The sequence below is a fragment of the Pezoporus wallicus genome, unplaced genomic scaffold (genome assembly GCF_028554395.1).
Source record: "Pezoporus wallicus isolate ANWC-B61680 ecotype Strahan unplaced genomic scaffold, APGP_CSIRO_Pwel_v1 contig_6155, whole genome shotgun sequence".
NCBI classification, from domain to species: Eukaryota; Metazoa; Chordata; class Aves; order Psittaciformes; family Psittacidae; genus Pezoporus; species Pezoporus wallicus.
Window position 1 is genome coordinate 2,960,356 of NW_026637610.1, and position 19,917 is coordinate 2,980,272.

The 19,917-nt window shown below is 46.6% G+C and overlaps 1 protein-coding gene across 1 annotated transcript in view; it reads right to left on the reverse strand.

Annotated features, from left to right (window-relative positions):
• CARHSP1 (calcium regulated heat stable protein 1) overlaps positions 1–18,955 on the reverse strand; it is a 33,381-nt gene extending 14,426 nt beyond the window's left edge. The window contains exons 1-2 of the mRNA XM_057406650.1: positions 18,903–18,955; positions 124–316 (exon numbers count right to left, since the gene is read on the reverse strand). Of these exons, the coding sequence (XP_057262633.1) occupies positions 124–296 (173 nt within the window). The 5' untranslated portion in view covers positions 297–316; positions 18,903–18,955. The remainder of the gene's footprint in view (positions 1–123; positions 317–18,902) is intronic.
• Between the last annotated feature and the right edge of the window lie 962 nt (positions 18,956–19,917).

The following is a 19,917-nucleotide window of genomic DNA, read 5'->3' on the forward strand; positions in this document are numbered from 1 at the left end:
CCAGAATTTCTTGGAGAACAAGAAAATACCAAAGCATCTCCCACCACCACCACCACCACTGACTCCTTTCACCTCAGTACTTGCTTGGTGTGTGTTTGTGAAGTGCAGGTTTCCCATACTCACGCTGAGAAGGTTCTGGTCCGTCGGGTGGGCAGCGGGCTGGGAATGAGGTACCCTCTCATGGGCGATGGGGAGCGGTCTCTTGCCCTGCGGGTTTCAGGCAGATGGAGAGAACCGGTTGAGGGTGGAGAGGTGGGAGACTGCTGCGAGGCAGATGAAGTGGGCTCAGAAGACATTCCTGATGCCTGAGAAAAGCCTAGAGAGAAGAAGAGATCTGACTTAGTCCAAAATGGGAATTGTCATAAAAGCCACAAATTCTTCAGCCGATGATTTTGTAAGAATGTGACTCATTTCCTGCAGACGTACACATGGACACAGTTGCATCAAAAGCTCCTGCTCTGTATCAGTTGAGTTCATTTTTTATTAAGTTTGTTTATTTTTCAATCCCACAGCTTTTGTAAACTGTACTAGGAAGCTCCAATGAAAACTGATTATTCAACAACTAACGTTTATTTGCTTACTCCTGCCTTACTCACAGGCAATGGCTCCTGAAACAGAGCTCAAGCCTACCCTAGTACCAGTGTGCCCCATGCAGCTCCCAGGCAGACAGGTTTGACCACTGACAGCACAGAGGAGCTTCCTGCAGCTGCACATCAGCACACTTTACAAGAAAGACTGAAAGAAGAAACACTGAAATAAAAGCTGCACCTTCACTGCTGGAGGTTATTTTTGCAGTGCCATCACCAATGCTAACTTCATTGCTGCTGCTCAGCTATTAGCACAGCTCTGTCAGAGCTCGTAACACCTTCAGCTTGACTGCAAGACGAAAAATCATAGAAGTGGCTCCTTAATTCACTTCAGACTGAGTCTAACAGTTCATTTACTCTGCCAAGGGTAGGAAAACAGACAAAGCAGGGAGGTAGTGGCTGACCACAAGGAGGTGACCCCTCCAGCCTGGGGAGATCTGGCAGAACAATCAGTCCCCTTCTGTCTGCTACAACTGTCCAACAACTAGGAAGCCAATAGCCCCATCTGCATTCAGACCCCCACAGCCAAAGGCAGATTTGCTCCTACTCATGTCCTACAGGAAAGGAGGGAGAAGGTCCCTTTCTCAGCACACCAACAGCAATGTGCATCCCATCATACAAGCACAACTCAAAGAACCCATGGCTGATAAGAAGCAGCAGCACTTCTTCTACACACACACACAAAAGTATGGCTTTCAGGCGCAGCAGTGACAAATACGAGAAATTGGTCAGCACTGCTCTGGTTTCACTCTGCAAGTCCCTGTCCACACTGGAAGAGGAATAAACTGTACAAAAATAAACAATAACCCATCACAATCTCACAAAAATCTAAAATTACCTGGATACCTGGATGAATTAGCAAAAAGCACTGTGATCTCGGTCAAGAAAGTGTCCCGAAGGCAAGTAAAGCTGACTTTAATACCAATAGTTTCATTGAACTGAAATTTCTCATCTCCATTACACACCCTCCTTTTGACACCCACACTCCTCAGCACATGAATTATGGAATGGATCCTTCACATGACATTTGAGAAACGCAGCCTTCTTGTCAATGACAAATTCTCATTATTTCTTCTTGAAACTAAGGACTAAAATTAAAGAGGCCTCTTAAGAATGAAATCACCAGGGAACAAAGGCTTTTGTGTTTAATTGCTCAGGGTACTGAGAAGGTAGAAATGGATAGTCATGTTCCCTCGTGTACTAGCTTGAGCTTTCCACACTGTTCTCAAGAGCAACAACTCAGCTGGAAACAAAACCACAGCTTTATGGATGGCATTTCAAATACAGATGGCATTTGCCAATCACAAGATGATGCCCTGCCCAACGCCATGACAAAGTTCAGCTGAGACGGAGATGGTAACACAAAAGGGACAGGATTTCCCAAACTTCCTGTCTCTCCAAAGAGGCCCTGCTGTGCTGGCTAGTACTGAGGAAGTCTCCTCAGATTTCACAAGATCTCTCCTTTGCGTGCATTTCTTTCAAGGAATGCATGTTTGACATGGCAGGACTAATAACTACTGAGTCAAATAGCAAATAAAACTTCATTCTGGGAACTCAGCGCACATGGTCTAGCCTTAGCATTAGTGAAAACACAGCTTTCAGAATCACACACTTTCTCTCCTAATTTAAATATAAACCAGCTTGTCAGGTGACAAACAAAATGCAGAGCTTTCCACCCATCCACAGCAATACAGCAGAGCCAGCCACAAAGTACTACCCATTCCCTTCCTCAAACAAGGGTAGAGAGGCAGGAGAATTTCCCCCCTTTACAGCACAGACAGCAACAAAAATACTTACAAATAAAGGCAGCTAATGGAGTTAGATGTGTGCTAATGTACCTTATTGTTCCCATTTATGTTATTTTTGTGCCCTCTGCTCCATAAACATAAAGTAAAACACTGATGTAGAACATTCAGTGCCATTTCACTGTACAAATACCCTTTTTGTTCTCTGCCCATGGCCAAAGCAGATGAATGGCCTTGACTCTCATAGTCTATTACCAAGTCCTAAATTGTGATGAGAGCTCAGTAAGAGCTGATACACAAATGCAAGCAGCTGGAAGCAGCCAGGAGCAGCTATGCTCAACTTCACATCCACTGCAGCAAGTGAGTACAGCTCAGAAGAGGAGGGGATGACACGAGCAGTAGGAAGCCTACACTACAGCTCAGCAACAGTCTGTGCTGGCATGTCTGGTGTGCCACTGCATGTGCAAGTGCACCAGCACATCTGTTTGCCTCTTGGGTTTCTCTGACAATCGTGAAAATGGGACACACTGAAAACGACTGCACACTGAATGACCAAGTTTTACTGTGTGCACTGCATATAGTGAGATGACAGCAGCTCTTGTCCCCTGCGAACCTCCGCTCAGCCGGCTCAGTGCAGAAGACCGCTTCATCTGTGCCTTTTCAAAGACAAAGGTGGAGTTTGGCTATTTCAGTTTGTTCTGGCGTGGCCACTGTCTTGACGTTGTTCATACAGGGATCAATTCATTTCCTACAGGGAATAACTCACTGCTATTGGCAGCACTCTTAAAGGAGCAGACACGCTATCCCCACTTGTACACGCAGCTGGAGGCATTCAGAGGCTGCAAGTGTTTATACAGGAAGCCTACAGCAAACACTCAAACTGAAACCTCACGTCCCAGCCTTCCTCTTTGCACAAGCTTTGCCTTCCAAATGCAGTTACTGGCAGTCTTCAAAGACTGCTTTTCAGATGTTATCCTGGGTTCTGAATTGACCCTCTGCACATCAAGACTCAGCCCTGGGATGCAGACTGCTGCCAACAGCCCTTCCTCAGCAGCCAGCAATACCTTCCCTTCCTCATGACTAGCTGAACAAACCCAGTTTCTTACAACTCAAGCCCTCCAGCTCCCACCCTGTTCCCACGAGTTTCCCTGTCCCTCCAGACCAGCCACCACCTTCTACTTGCCTATGGTAAGGAAGGTATCACATGAACCCCAGACTCTGCTAAGACAGCTCCCCAAGAGCATCACACTTGCTGTGTTTTGTGAAGGCAGCCAGGACTTCACAGCAGGAAATCATAGCTACAAAAGCCCAGCAGAATGCAATTCTAGCTACAACAAAGACAAGAACAGTGCAGACTGTATTTCTTCTGCTTGAGCCAGCAAAGTATTTGCCTCCAAGGTATTTACAGATTGAAGGCAACATGATGGCAAGGTATATTCAGGCTCTTTAGAAAACTCCAACAACGTGCCACATGACCCTTACATCTGCCCATATTTCAACATGCATCATTTATTTTTCACCAGTGTGGGGGGTTTGTGTGTGTATATATATAGATACAATTTTTTTTTAGACTGTAGGTATGCACCAAACAAAAATATAAATAATTCACAGAACCATTAGAGAAAAAAAAAAATCAACTGATTTAACATTTCAAAGCAAATACATATATTTTACCATACTTCTTTTTCAGAACAATTGGGCACTCTGTACACAAAAAGACCCCAAAATGTCACCTCCAACAGGTGACCTACAAAGCACAGAATGCAATACATGCAGGAGAAATCTCTGAAATTCTTAGAAAACATACTACTCAAAAAGATCTACAGAAGTAATTCAAGCTGGGGGTCTACAGGTGCCACCATCAGTTCTCTCTATATTGACATATTCTTTTTCTATTCTTTAAGTCTATTCTATACCTTTAAAAATACCCTAAAATTAGCAGTTTGGGGGGGAAGTTATCAATTCTGACCAGCACAACACTACCATGGAAATCGAGTCTCACTTCATTTAAAGGGAATGCCTGGAAAGAAGTCAAACCAGATATAGCAGCACAACAGACTCCAGGAAATCCCTCCATCTATGAATGGTTTCTTTTTTCACAGAAACACTGCAACCCCTCCAGCGAGCAGGCACAGAGCTCAGCCCAGCAAACGTTGCTCAGCATGCTTCAGTGCTCTGGCACAGAGGAAAAGCTCTTCCCAGCCTCCTCACCTGGAAACAACACTGTCAGCAGGAGCTGCTTTCACAAGGTAGCACAATTGCCTCTTAAGAGGACAGCACTGGCCACACATACCTGGAAAACAAGGCCCTTTCCTCAAAGGGAGAGCCACATTCTGTACCCCGAGAGCAGCCACACTCAGCTGACTTTTCCTTGAAGTTAGCTCTTTCAGTTCAGCCTCAAAAGGGAATATGGACATCTGAAAATGTTTTCTGGACTTCCTTTGGATTTAGAAACAATGGCAAGAACTCAAACTTTTAATCACTTGCTTTCAAAATGTCCTGGTTTCCAAATTTATTCTAGACACCTGCATTTCTCTCCTTCTGTAAGGAAGCTGTGCAGATAAACCCCTGTGCTTTGCCTGCTCTTCTGCTGGCAGCTACAAGATCTCAGCAACGTTAAGAACATGGCTCAATGGCACACAGTGAGCATGAGAGGCTGACTCTGCTCCAAGTGCCCTTTCCCAACAGTATGCCCCTTGCTCTCATCTACTGAAAGACTGAAAGCACTGTGACCCTCTGCTCTCTGCATCCCTTGTCTTGATGAAGGACAGGAACCAGGGGTGCTTGACTCCCAACTGTGCCCCCAGTTATTCTAAAGTAGCTCCCATCTCCCTGGCACCTTTCCAAGGCATCTGAGCACTCACTGACTGAGCACCAGGCCGTGGTACTGCTCTCACCTTCAGCTTCTGCCCAAAGCACATTCTGGTACTCAGACCCCAGTGTACACAAGGATCCCAGCACCACAGAGCATCACAGCACTCCTACGTCAAAAAGATCAGCACTTACAGAACACATGCAATTACGACACAGCTGGTTCAAAAAGCTTCCCCTTTCCAGCTGAGTCTGCATGACTAGCTTTCCACAATTAACAGTGGTATTTCAATTAACACAGAAACTCAGAGGAGTTGCAACATGCATGTGACGTGTCCACACAAAGGATTACAGTATAAACATGATGCTCTTGAGGCTGCAGAGGAGTGCCTGCATTCTGTAGTGATCTGGCAGTTAATGGGGACCAGGACACTGCCCAACTGTCCCCCATGTCCAGTAAAAACCTATTTATGAGGTCAACAAAACACCACAAGGAAAATTCCTACTGCTCCTCTGTGCATTCCAGTTAGTTTGAATTAAGACAGGGTTGAGTTTAAGCAGCAACAGCTATTTCCAAGCAGTCTCAGCAGTGAACACCTTCTCCAAAACACTACAGCTGCCTTTCCGCTCCTCTAGTGAGCAGTTTGCTGTGCATGAATCAATGTTGCCTGAGCAGCACACACCAGCCCTGCACAGCAAAGGCCACAGAAAGGGAGTGAGAGGGGAACCAAGTCATCAGCAGCCTCTATAGTGTCTTGGTAAAGGTGAGGACTTCTTACAGTCCTGTGTTTTCCACTGGTCGTGTAAGCTTCTAGATGAACTTAAACTGCATTTAAGTTAAGGAACAGAGTGGACAGTTAGGTTGGGTACAAGTTTGATTGGTTTATGGTTATACTGAAGGATATATGTTGATACCCTGTGGCTCATTCTATCAAAAATATAGAGGAGACTCCCTCACTGGAAATCCAGTATCTGCAGTGACTGACTGATGCTGCATAAGCTTCTTGCTCCCAATTGTCCAGAACAGAGTTAGCCAGGGGCCTCCACTTGAAGGCAAACACAGGAGGCCATCACCAGCTGCCAGGGTGACATCACTCATCACTAGGATTTGCCTAAAGAGAGAGCTTGCAAAATGATACAAAGGAGGCCATATTTCATCCTACATCTTGCCAAGAAGTATTTCAGTGGGAGCAGAACACAGGAGCACCCAGTCGGGAGGTCACTTCCTCAGACAATGCTGGGAAGGGCACAGAGCTGCCCTGAGACCAGCCACCTCCCCTCACACTCTCTCACAGCACAAGTCCAAGACTTCAGCCTGCTTACAAAATCTCACTTACCTGTTTTTGTTTATACAACAGATTAAAAGAGATGGAAAACTCTCCCCAGCTCATGGCATACCTGGGCAAGCAATGACAGGCCCCAGGCAAGCACCCTCCTATGGGAGTTCTTACCCAGCAAAGATAAAGATGAAGATTATGGTAATGATTACTGCATGCTAATCAAACACAAGTGTTACCCAGTGACTTAAGTTTCTGTGCACATATATTACTGGCTAATGTCATCAAGTATTTAAATGACCATCACTTGCAATGCTGTTCACTCTGCTTTGGTTATCTCTGGTACAAACCAAAACATCCACAACAGGGCAGGGAGAACAGGAAGAGGGGGGATTCTCACGAGCACTGCACAAGTTGCCCAGAGAAGCTGTGGCTGCCCCATCCCTGGCAGTGTTCAAGGCCAGGTTGGACGGGGCCTGGAACAACCTGCTCCAGTGGAAGATGTCCCTGCCCATGCCCATGGCAGTGGATTGGAATTATATGAGCTTTAAGATCCCTTCCAACCTAAACCATCCTGTGATACTATCATAATTCTAAAGGTTTTGCACTCATCTTTATTTCCCTGCTCATGCAAATCCACAGGTTCCAGAGCACCACACCTGAAGTCTGGGACAGGGACCTGCACATCAGCCCCTGCACCCACCACCTGCACCTCAGCAGGAGGCAGCAGCCTCTCACCAGCCACACATGGTGGGAACAGTTGGGAGCTGTTACCCTCTTCCATGTGCTGCTGGGGCAGCTAACAGCCCAGGCCTGCACCAGGACAAGGCAGAGCAGCAGGGAGGTCATGAATTATCACTCCTGGACCAGCATGATGATGCTGATGCTGAGCCAGCGCAAGCCCAAGGTGTGACACCAGGCCTCTTGCCCTGCTTTCAGTCTCCAACTGGTTTCTGCATGAACTGCCAGCCTACAAACTCAGTTGTTTCTGTAGCAGCACTGTGATGCTATGTCACAGCACTGCCCAGATGCTTGCAAAACCACTCCAGCAACACTGGTGTTGCCAGCACCAGGAGCAGAAGCACATATGGCAGCTCCCAGAGTCCTGCTCCCAGTGCTCTTTTCCTGGAGCCAAGTACATCACACGTTACCTCCAGCAGCAAGTGTTGGTTTCCCTATTTAGTCTTCACATGTCCCAGATGGGCTGTAATAAAGGGACAGTAGTAACAGTGTGAGGTGTCCCTGGCCGTGGCAGGGGGCTTGGAACTAGATGATCTTAAGGTCTTTTCCAACCCAAACCATTCTATGATTCTATGACAGAGAAGCATGAAGGTAGATCACAAAAGTACTTTTGCAGCAAAATGAGGGAACATCAGCATGCCTTTATTCCATCTGATGCTGGCAAGCCAGATGTGGCTGCCTAGGTCAGAGTGAAGTACAAGGTAAATAAATACACATTGGTGTTTACCTTCACTTTCCAGCATTTTGGATTTAAATAAATTCCAAACTGCAGGTTGCATGGTGGTATTTAATAACCTCCAGTAAATTTTTTCAGGCCTCCTCTGAGCTCATACAATCTTTTAGCACCTACAGTATTCTATAAGCAAGGAGTTCCACAGCTTAAAGGTCATGTGAAAAAAACAAATGAATCTCCTTTTAGTGGGCAGCAAGGAGTGGCCATTTTTACAGAGAAATTAAGAAAAGGCAATGAGATCAAAAGTCAAAGCATAGCAAATTGGGAAGGAAAGGGAACAGCATAATATCCAAGGGACCAAACAGGAAAGAAGCATTTGCTCAGAGGAGCGCATAGGGAACAGTGCAGACTTTATTCATAAATCAAACCTTATATTTTCCACCAGAAGACACATAAATGGGATAGAGAGCAAGAGGAGCTACAAGCATCTTCCTGGTGTTCAACACGCCACCACCCCCTTTTTAAGTTTCTAAGTACAACAGTAACACCTTATACTACTCCAGACTCCTGCTGCCTTCATCACACCTCCATTAGCCAAGGCTGGGAACTCTGTTCTTTGATAGCAGAGGCAACATTTAATACATCTCATCCTATTCTTGCTACACAGGCCCAGTCACAGCAAGCTTACGTATTTCCCAGATGAAGTACATTTGTACGACTGGGCAGAGACCAAGCTGTCTCTTCCAGTGGCTGCTCTTGAGCTCTGCAACTCAAGTCTTCCTTCAGTGCTTTTGCAGGTCTGAAGCTCTCCCCCTGCCATTACTTCCATGCTGGCACATTCCATGTGTACTTATTCCAGGATTTATTGCATTTTGGCAGGAAATATTTATATCAAAACATGAGAAATAGCTCATGTGTCTTGTGTGTAAGCATCTTAGGGCTCATCTACAAGGCAAATGGGCTTACATAGTGTGACACTATTATGAAGAATAGCTCTACATATGTAAATCCCTAGGCACTTCTGAGGAGTTCCTTTCTCAGCCTTCTCCCACATCTCAAAACTTCAGCCAGGATTATGGAGACGTTTGTTCACGTGCAACTTTGAGCCTTTTAAGAACACTGAAATGCCCTAAAATATTTATGTGGCTCAAGCGTTATTCAGAACAATTAGTTCACTGTGTTTCCTCCCTAATCAACATTTTGAATAGGGGAAAACAGATCATATTACTGATATCTGTAAACATGGAAATTTGAGGCGTATGAGTATTGACAAAGGAAAAAATAACCCTCTGAGGACTTTTCATTTGCCAGCATTACAGCAAGATGCAGATGTCAAGGTACAGCATCAGAAGCCCCTCACAAATAACTCAATCCTCAGACCAGTACTACACGGCACCCACTGAACCGCTTCCTTTTTACCAGGCCTGACTCTATTTTGTGGTTGTCCCAATGCACTGGCCATCTCCCAGTCTCACCACCTGACACCTGCTATGCATATTTTTATTTTTAAGCATCCTAGTCTAATAAACTGAATATATTCCAATTAGATCTTTCAGAAATCAATTAAACAAAAGGTTTGCGATTGAGATATCATTAGGAAGCTGCATCAATATCAATTAATGTCCGACAGATATACAATTTACTGAAACACTATATTGCACCCGAATGAACAGTTAGTGACTGCCTTCATCACTCCAACAAAGACAGCTTGATGAAACACATTCAGCTTGTGCTAATTGACAGAGCACTCAGAGGTACAGAAATACACATTCCATTAAAATAAAACAAAAGGGAATATTTTTACACACACACACACACTTAAAGACAGGAGATGGGATGACACCTAAATTTTAATGGAGAAAGTTCATAAATACATGTTTATAGAAACACTGGCCCATTTAGCACCTGCATTTCTGTCTTGCTGCATCTCTCCACCGTATTTCTGAACTCAATTTACAGTTTATTTCACCATGCTGGAATCAACCTTGCGCTTGTGACCCTGAGACTCCCCTCAGCATCCTCCTTCTCTTGGCTGTGACGTGAAGATAACAACCCAGTTTGCAGTAGCATGCTGAGGACCAGCTGTGTCCATACCTCTGCATACAAAGCCCTGACTGAGCCACAGAGGTTCATCAGGCTGCCAATAGCCAGCCCTGGTTCTCTGCTTCAATCCAGAGTCTGTCTCACTCCCATCTGGATCATACTGCTGGAGAGGAACAGACTTTTTGCAAAGCAGCTTAATAGAGGGAGGTAATGCTCCCTTGCTTTCCCTGCCAGTGAGCGACTGTGCCTCCACGTCCCAATTGCAGCAAAGCTTCATTCCTGCTAAGCCCATCACGGCACCTGCCCATCCTGAGGCCAATGTCCATGTCCTGCATCAGCAAGCGGGACACAGCAGACACACTGCCAAGGTGCCTGCTTGTGACCAGAAAAATCCTCCCTGCAATCAACTCCATTCTGCTTAGGGTGAAGAGGAGACCAAAGCAAAGGATCTTCACGCTCTGCAGTCATGAACACCGCTCAGAAGCGGAAGTCATACTTGTGATCCATTGGGAGACAAGTGCTTCATAACATTATAAAAACGCATGGTTAGTTCCCGACTCTCAAGCTGTAATTGTCTGAATTTGTTTGGCTAAAGTCTATAGGACAAGCACTATACAGAACAGATCCGTGCAGTGTGTGTGTTTTTCTTACATAACCTATTTGCCAAACAGAACACAGAAGCCAACACACACAACCAAACTACCAGCAAACCAGAGAGCTTTGCCTTGTTACCTTACGTCTCCTCAGCTCAGTTTTGGCAGCACAACTATCCCCACTGCTTTCGCTAGAACTGTGTGACCTACTGCACCGACAAACAGGTAGTCCCCATACGGTGTAATCAAATCTGTGACTGCATGAACAGTAATGCAGCCAGAGCTCACACCCACAGCTCACTGCCTCCACAGCTGCTTCAGGGACAGCAGCCACCTCAGTAAACACCCTGAACTCTTTGGAAACCACACACCATACAAATCCTCCATCAGATCCTCTTGGATGGCAGTTTGGAAAACATCACTGATAACACACTTTAGACTTCAAGGAAAAAGAGTCTCAAAAAGCCTTACAATACCAACAGTCCAGCATGTCTACTGTAGGCAATGCATTGTCAACCAGCTAATGAGAAAACTGACCCACAGAGAGTTTGACTGCTTTCCCCAATTATCATGTGTGCACAAACCAGTCTGTCTTGCTCAGCACACGCACTCTCTGCATTGAGAGCCAGTTAAATGGCAAAAGGAGTCATATTGTGTTTTACTGCTTGCAAAACCACAGCGCCAGCACAGGCACGTGTGTGAGGCTGGATTTCGTGCCGCCTTACACGTCAACAAAACTATTTAACATGCTGTGATTGCAAGAGCCATAGCTCCAATGACGTGCTGGAAGTGTACTGAATAGGGTAGAGCTGTCCAGAATCACAGATCTGTTGCTGTTGTTTATGTCTACTGTGATAATGCTCAAAAGCCAACACAAACCAAAGTGAGGGAACAGGCAACACAGCTTTTCAGGAAAGGCAAAAATCAACTGTTGCAGTTGAAAAAAGGCAGATGAATCTTGAAGCATGCACGTTCTTCAGGTATAAAACTAAAACTTGATATAGAAGCACATGTTGAATAGAACTATTGCATCATATTACAACAGTCACTACCTTAAGCACCTGTACCTACTTCAGGGCATGTAGTGATAAGACAAGGGGGAACAGTTTTAAACTGACAGAGACTGAGATGAGCTCTTAGGCAGAAGTTCTTCCCTGTGAGGGTGCTGAGGCTCTGGCACAGGGTGCCCAGAGAAGCTGTGGCTGCCCCATCCCTGGCAGTGTTCAAGGCCAGGTTGGATGGGGCTTGGAGCAACCTGGTCTAGTGGAAGGTGTCCCTGCCCATGGCAGGGGGTTGGAACTGGATGAGCTTTAAGGTCCCTTCTAACCCAAACCAGTCTGTGATACTATCATAAGTTTTTGCAAAGGTTTTGCATTCAGCTTCATGCTTACCCTGCTCACGCAAATCCACAGGTTACATAGTACCATGCTCTGCAAACAGAAGGAACAGGACACAGTAGCAGAGCAAACACTGCACACAGCAAAGGCAGTGATTGCTGTTATGAAAGAGTATTTTGATTCAATTTACCAGGTTGGTCACATGCTAACAGTTACATGACCTTAAGAAGTGACCATTTTCCAGACTTGCTCACTGGGAGCTGACAGCAGCCTCCCGTGTACATGCAGCCACACACCAGCAGCACAGCAGGGTAACCAGACCTGCCAGCTAGTGCCAGGGATCCTGTACCAAGCTTGGTGGAAGGAGACAAAAAACCAGCCAAACCTAGAAAGCCATACGTACTGAGGGCACGGTGCAGGCAATCAGGGGGCACTGACAGCCAGCAGGCAGTCTTGACAGCCATGGGTGAAACCCAAGAACAAACTGGGCTTCTGCCTGGCACACACACACAGGGCATGGGGCAAGCTGCTGGGCGGGGAACAAGCCCTGCACACACACCACAGGAAATGCCAAGGATGGAGATGCATCTTCGAGGCACCTTCTCATACAGGGCTCTCTGGTAATGATGGTGATCTCCATGATGGGCAGCACAACACCCTAGCTTCCAACCTGGGATGCACAGGCTCTCCTGCCATAATCAGGCAGGAGTCACACTTGCAGCCAGGAGGAAAGGGCTGCTGGATACTCCATCCTATAGCAGCCCCGTGCACAGAGCACTGGGAGCAGTCCTTCCCACAGGGGTTTGATGCAACGCACAAAGGGCCTGCACAGGAGTGACATGAAGCAGGAACAGACCCACAACCAAGAGAGATTCAAGAGCAGCAAGAAAATGAAGGCAGGGAAATGCTTTTTTACCTAGACTGACATTTTGCATGAAACCTGGTACTACATGTATCTAAGATAAACTTCAGGTAAGCTTGCACGTCTGCCTGCCTTGGAGCAAGCAGTAATTCCAGAACAAGTCTTGTCACAGCACTGGGAAACCAGGTGCATGCATGTCTGGTGGGGTCACCCCGGTCTTGGTGGCCAGGAGATCCCAGGCTGCATGGCTCCACATCGGTGGGGTAGCATAGACAGAGCGCGTCCTCAGGATCTGTGCCAGGGAAGGGGTGGCACTGCAGCCCAGCCTCACTAAAATATTTAAAACCAGATTGTGATAAATGCCAAGTCAGCTCTGCACTAGTTTTGTTTCTTGTTTTATTGCTCTGGGCGGGTTTTCACTAGACATTTGTCTACATGAAGAGCCTGAGCGATGGAAGGGTGGGAAAGGTCAGCACTTGAAAGTGCAGGCAGCAGCGTGGTGACACCGTGACCACCATGCCAGCACTGCCTGTGCAGCAGCTTGGCCAGATTCAGCCTGGCCTGACTCCAGCAGGGACGTGTTTTCCTGAAGTCCCTGCTGTGGGTAAAAGACACTGCAGTGCACCACCTCACATCCCTGGGAGGGAGACCTTTCCTGCCTAAAGCTAGCACTGGGGAAAAGAAAAAATGAAAAATAAAAGATAGTGCATTAAACGACAGTGGAGCCGCACAGGTACAGGCACATTTTTTCCTCTAGAAACCTGTGTTCTAAACATCGGTGAGAATTTTTAGGACACTGCCAGAGTTCCTGGGATAGGAAACAGCAGCCTTTCTACATGGAAACAAACCTCATGTTTATTCAGAAACTGAGACTCATGCAAGATCACTTTTCAGACATTCATACTGTAACACCACAAAGCAGAAACTGAATACAAATATTCACTCTATTTACCCTCTCCCCTACCACTAAAATGAAAAACCTACCATGTGAAACACTTTAAGAACTCCTCCTGCTAGTCTCCATCATAAAGAGGCTCTATGAAAAGGCTATTGCCACATTTCATAATCCCCATTGCTAGATTTTCTCCAAATACTGCAGGAAGTAAGCCACAACCTACATAGCTAAGAAAATCCTGCCTTTCCTGGCTGCTGCCACCAGAGCTCTTGGTCTGGACATGCCACTGCATAGACAGGCACTGCCTTGCTGAGCTGGGTGAAAAATCCACATTTATTTACACCTCAGTAACAGGTGTAAATTTTGTAAACAGGAAATTATTTCCCTTTGCTTTCTGGCAGCTTCATTTACCCTCTTAGGTAACTGTCAATAAGTTGCAGTCATGACTGTGGTTTACTTTAATCAAGTAACTGAAAACAAGTAAATGCCTTTGGCCAGCCTTCTGAAATCATATGAAGACAAAGCCACCAAATGACAGACACTGAGAAGGAGGAGCTCATAAAACAACACAGTCCATATCTCTAGAGTGCCTTGGTCAACCTGTCTGGCTGTGCAATGTAAACAAGCAAAACACTAAACGAGTTCTAACACAGAAAGAAAATTCCTCCCCAACTGGCCAAGCAAGATGAAACATTCATTCAGCATCAGATGTTGAGCTGGCTACAAAACCTCCTTACTCCTCACCCCAACAATCAACAACATAAATTCCCCTTTAGGAGCAGAGGTTCACACCTCAATTCTCAGGAACATTAGCATTTTGTTACTGTTGGCCATCCAAAAGCTGCAGTTGCAGCAGGCACCTTATCCCCTCCATGGGACACGGAACACACCACACATGGCTGAGCACGACAGAGACCCACTGCTCCAGCCTCCTACAGCACAGTTTCACAGCTGCAGCTCCATCCAGCCTGGCTTCTCACGACAGCTTTGCAGCAGTCCCCACAGTGTTAGCTCACAAGCTCCCACTCAGGGTAGCACCAATGCGTACTTCGCTTTCCTTCTCAGGATCAGCCTTAGCTCGTAGCACTCCACAACTGCCAAAGTCATACACTGCTCACGAGGCATGGCAAAGGACCAGTGTGGTTTAATATTCAAGAGAAATTACCAGGTCAAGGTTCTCCGTTTCCTTTGTCCCACACAAAGCAGTCTGTGATCAGATCAGGCACAGAGCCATGGGCACAAGGAGCAACACTGGCACACACAGCTCACTTGCTTTTTCCAGAAACCCGTAACAGAGCCCTTCCCTGCAGTGCTGCTGGAAGTGGAAAACCACCCAGGAATTAAACTGTAGGTTATTTTGTTTCCTGTGTGCCTGTATCCCTCCTATCTGATCACCTTTCCAGAGGAGGCTGCAGTGCAACCCGCAGTTCCCCTCCCAGGCCCTGTTGCACACAATCCTTGCACAAACAACAAGGACCCAAAGACCAAATTCACATCTGCTTAAAACACTAGTGTTTAACCATCTGTCCAGACCTTCACCTTATCTCCGCCTCCTCCCTGAAGAAATGCATAATTCAAGGCAAGTGCTAGATTAGCTCAAGGAGCCCAACACTCACACCATGGTCAAAAAGGTAGTGTTCGTTTCCTTTAGACTACTATTCACTTTCCAAATTGTACTAATAAAGCAACAACCTCCTGATCCAAGTGTCATTACCCCCAAGACACTCAATCATTATTTAAAAAGGATTTCTTGGTTTACTTGATTATTTATCTATATTTAAAACTGACCCAATGAAAAGCAGCTGTGCAACAGCCTCAAACCAACAGCAGATAAAGCACCAGCAAGCCTCTGTGATGAGTCAGTGAGGTTGTAGCATCACATTCACACAAATGAAACCTGATTTAACTGAAGTGGAAGGGAGGTTTCCAGGCTGTTGAAGCCCTGTCATTAGCACAAGGTCAAGCTCCCAGGGCTGAACCCACGCCCCATTTACCTGTAAGCCCTACAGCCAAGCCTGAGAAGATGTGATTTGACTCGCATGGTATTTCACAGATTCCCTGGGGGAGAGCAAGCAACAGAAGCACCACCTTAATGTACTCCAAGTGCCCCAAATGTGACAGAAATGAATGCCAAGTGTGTTTCTGCACCACACAGAGATAAAGAAAATGTCAGTTCGGTTCCTCTCCCAGATGCACTCCACAACTGCCACTAAGGTGCGGATGGTGCTTGAGGTGCAGCCTCATGACAGTGTAGTCCTTGTCTCTGCGTCTTCTGTTCCTTAATGTCTTTTGTTCTTGGTAACCAGCTGAAGGGTAAAAAAACCAAAGTCTTCCTCCAAAGTGATCTCACTCGTGCCTGTTTACAAAACCCAAGAAGCAGCTGTTTATTCTCAGAAAGGGGAGCCTGTGCAGGAGGCAATGCTGTAACAGGGAGAGTTCAATGCCATGTAGGCAGCACTGTTTTGTTAGCAGCACAGACACCACTCATTGCCTCGTTCAGGGCTCTTCCTGATAACGGGGATTGTATCATACAAGCTACATCCACAGACACGTCAGGAAAAAGGAGAACAGGCACAAAGAAAAATCCTGAAAGCACTACCTCGCTAGCAGAGTTCAGCTCGGGGAACAACACCGCAGAACTGAAAGAGCAGAGAGCAGAGAGCAGAGCGCAGGAAGGTTCATCCGCTTCCGGAGGCTCGGAGTTACCCCCTAAAGCCCCCAGAGACCATCCAGACAGGCAGCTGGGAGCGGAAGCGAGCAGAGATCAGGGCGGGAGGCAGAGGAAATGAAGATCACAGCTGGCCGGGGGCTGCCTCCGACGTGAGGAAAAGGCAGTATTAAACTGAGATAGAAGAAAGCAGAACAACTGCCTCTACCTTCCCCCAAGAGAAAAGAGAAAGCAGTTAGTGAGATGAATGCTTCTACCTGTTATTTTACCTAAACTATGCCAGGAGTGACACATTATGCAAACCCAAACCAACACTCTCATGGCTCACTCCTCTATAGTGGTCTTTTTTGCTTCCCCACATCAACTGTTGCAAAATGCAGGATTTGAGCTTTGTTTTTTAAAAAACAACAACAACAAAACAAACACAAAAAACCCTGTTGTGCGGGGAAAAAAAAACAAACATGTCATTTCATTCCCCAAAAGGGAATGAACCTCCTTAAAGGTTGCCACCCTATGCTGTGCAGAGTGCTTTTCCTAGCCCTGATGCCTGCAAAGGGATGTGATCTCCACTCACACTGACTCGCTCCCCTCCCTGCTCCAAGGTGGAAGTTGATGTGCTTCTCACTTTTCAAATTCAATTCCTCTCCTTAGCCTTCATCACAAACCTTCCAGATGAGACGCAAATTAACCATCAACTCTCACTACCAACACCCAGAATATTAATGAACACAGACTTGCGCATCTACAGTCTTGTTACATTTTGCTAATGATGATCCTCAGCAGTCTTCTTCAAAGTTTCAAGCAGTTACAATAAAACCCTGCCAAGTCAACCCCATGGGCAGTGATCCAAAAATGGCACGATAGGAACTTGAGACAGATGAAATCAGTAACGCTTTCACCCTGAAGGCACCCTAGCCACAAACACCAGGACTCTGCTGCTGTGCCATGGTCCACTCAGGGTGAAATGGAAGCAGAGGAGGATTTCTTCACATCTGCCACTGCCAGGCTCAGCATCAAGTACAACCTTGTCCACTGCTTGCTGGTCATATTGGCTGGAAATAACCTCCCACATTGCACTGCATCCAAAGAACCACATTTCATGTAGTGTAATACCAACACAGTCTAACAGTTTGCTGTAAGGGACTTTACCAGCAGTAGATACATTTACAGTCATGGTGTGGTTAATTCTTCAAGTATACATAAAGACTGGATTCACCAGAAGTATACCACTACCCAAAAAGCAATAGTCTTAAGAGATGACATATCAGTGTTACGTGGCTACTTTCAGATTACTTGTATGCAAATATTTCTGTGCTTACAAGAATGCAAATGAAGGAGTGAATGCTACTGGTGAAAGTATTTACATCATGGGCAAACCTCAGTGCAAGCTCAGAGCAGCAGAGAGAGTAGCTGTAACCAGCAGCAGGTACACAGGACACAGAGGCAGTACAAACAGGCACATCACGATGCACACAGAGGTGTGGGATGAGATTCAGCCTCAGCTCTGCTCCTGCAAAGAGCCACTCACAAGCAACATGCTTTCTCTCCTTTTAGACCCTCACACAGCTTGTGAAAATAAACCCATTGCCAGACAACAGTCACATCTTTTTACATTTTCTTTGGCACACACCACTTTTTTTTTCTGTAAAAATACAAAGGATTCATATATGCATACTTTTAAAAAAATAGAAATATCCTTACTACATGTTAGTTAAGTCTCTCTAGATTTAACAAGCTACTAAGCTGCATTTGTGAAAGCACAAGCCCTCTGCAGCTGCATTCATGGGACTTGCTATCTTCCATTGATAATCAAGGGAAGGAAACAAATATCGTTGCCAAACGTCACAAGGTTAAGAACAGCAGTCAAAAAAAACCCTTCTCCACCTCACAAAACATAATGATCAGGAGGCTCACGTCAAAGCTGCCTTACAATTTTCTCAGACTCTCCGAGAAACCAAATCTAGCACCACAGAAGGGTTGGCAAACACTTCTCAGAAGTAGCCCTGCAGTTCCAGCAATAACAGTGTCAGAAGAGAACTTCAGATCCTCTCTCTAAAACCTGAATTTCAGAGGCACAGATCCAAAAGTCAAGCTGAGAGGCTTCTCTACGAAGACGAGTGACACGCGTAGACATCAGCTTGCAGGGAGAACATGAAATAAAGGCTATTTTCCCCACTTCTAATAAATACAGGTGCAAACCGTTCACGCCACAGGAACAGACTTTGTGAGTTCTGAAGTATCTCTGTAAGCAACCAGTGCTGTTAGACCTTTCGATTCTTAGTGGGAGACAACTCGGCACGCTTTGTCTTTCTCGTGATCTATAAAATCAGCAATTCTGAGCGTCACAAGGACACATCCCCGGTCCCGACTGCACAAGGCACAAATAACTGGTTAAAAAAGAAATAAATAAATAAAAGATAAAAAAGACGGTAAGAGGAAGAACAGAAAGGAAGCAGGCAGACCAGCCCGACTACCTGACAGCAGTCCAGGCACAGGGAGCCGGAGGACAGAGCCCTCCGCACCTCGGGCAGCCGCACCCCCCCCGGATGCCTCCGCGGCGACGCGTTCAGCGTGAGAGGAGCTGTCCGCGCTGCGCCGGCCCCGCCGCTGCTGCTGCTGCCGAACGTCCCCTCCCGCTCCCGCTCCCCCGGACAGGCCTGAGCCGCTCACCTGGTCCGCGCGGGCTGTGGCGGCCCCACGGCGGGCCGGGCTGACGGACGATGCTAGTGCTGTCGTGGAGCGCCCCGCGCTATAAAGCGGGTGGGCCGGGCCCGCTCCGCTCCGCCCCGAGGCCAGCACAGCCCCGGCTCGGGGAGGGGAGCCGTAGAAGAGCCCCGTGCTCGGCCCGAGCCCGTCTGTCACAATGGGGAGGTGACAACGGCGTGGGAGCGGGGTGATGCAGCCAGAGAGCTCAGTAAAACCAGGTGAAGTTCAAGGGATAGTCCTGGTGTGTTTTCTCGAGTTTTGCAGTGAGGAAGGCTGAGGAGCTGAGCTGTGGTGCACACTGATGCGGAAGCACACCCGTGCGCTCCGTAGTAGCAGCGTTACTCGCATGTGCTTGCCATCGGCTGCAGGAACCAGAGCTGCCACAGGAGAGCCTGAAGTGGAAGCTGCAGCAAGACAACGGGAGGCAGGACAGGACAGGGACCGGGACAACCTCTCAGGTAGTTGCACGGACTTTAATAGGAACACAAGAATCACTGGAAGATGTTATGACCAAGAGAGCTGTTTTCATCCAGCACCCAGTCACTGGAAAGCAATGCTTTCATCTGTGCACAACTGTCTCAGCTGATAATAAACCACAGGTTTTTAGTGTTTTCTTTTTCTTTTTGTGTGTGTGTGGTGTCTTTTTTTTTTTTAAGATAGCTTCAGCACTGATTCTTTCTGATTCTTTTCTACTTTTAGGTACCAGGCAAAGTACATCCTTATGTCATTACAAACATAAGATATAGTATACACTGTTGTAGCCGAACCACCACACACAGATTTTTGCAGGCTTTTTTCCACAAGGAAAAGTGGAGTCCTATAACGTACAGTGGTTGACCTGAAGCAGGGGAGCTAGGAAAGATGGCACCATACAAAGTAACCAGCTTCCTGTGTCAACCACAGTGTCATCCATTGTCTTCCAAAGTATCTTACCTTCCCGCTTCTGTTCTGCACAAGATCTCACCCCTTTGTAGAATAA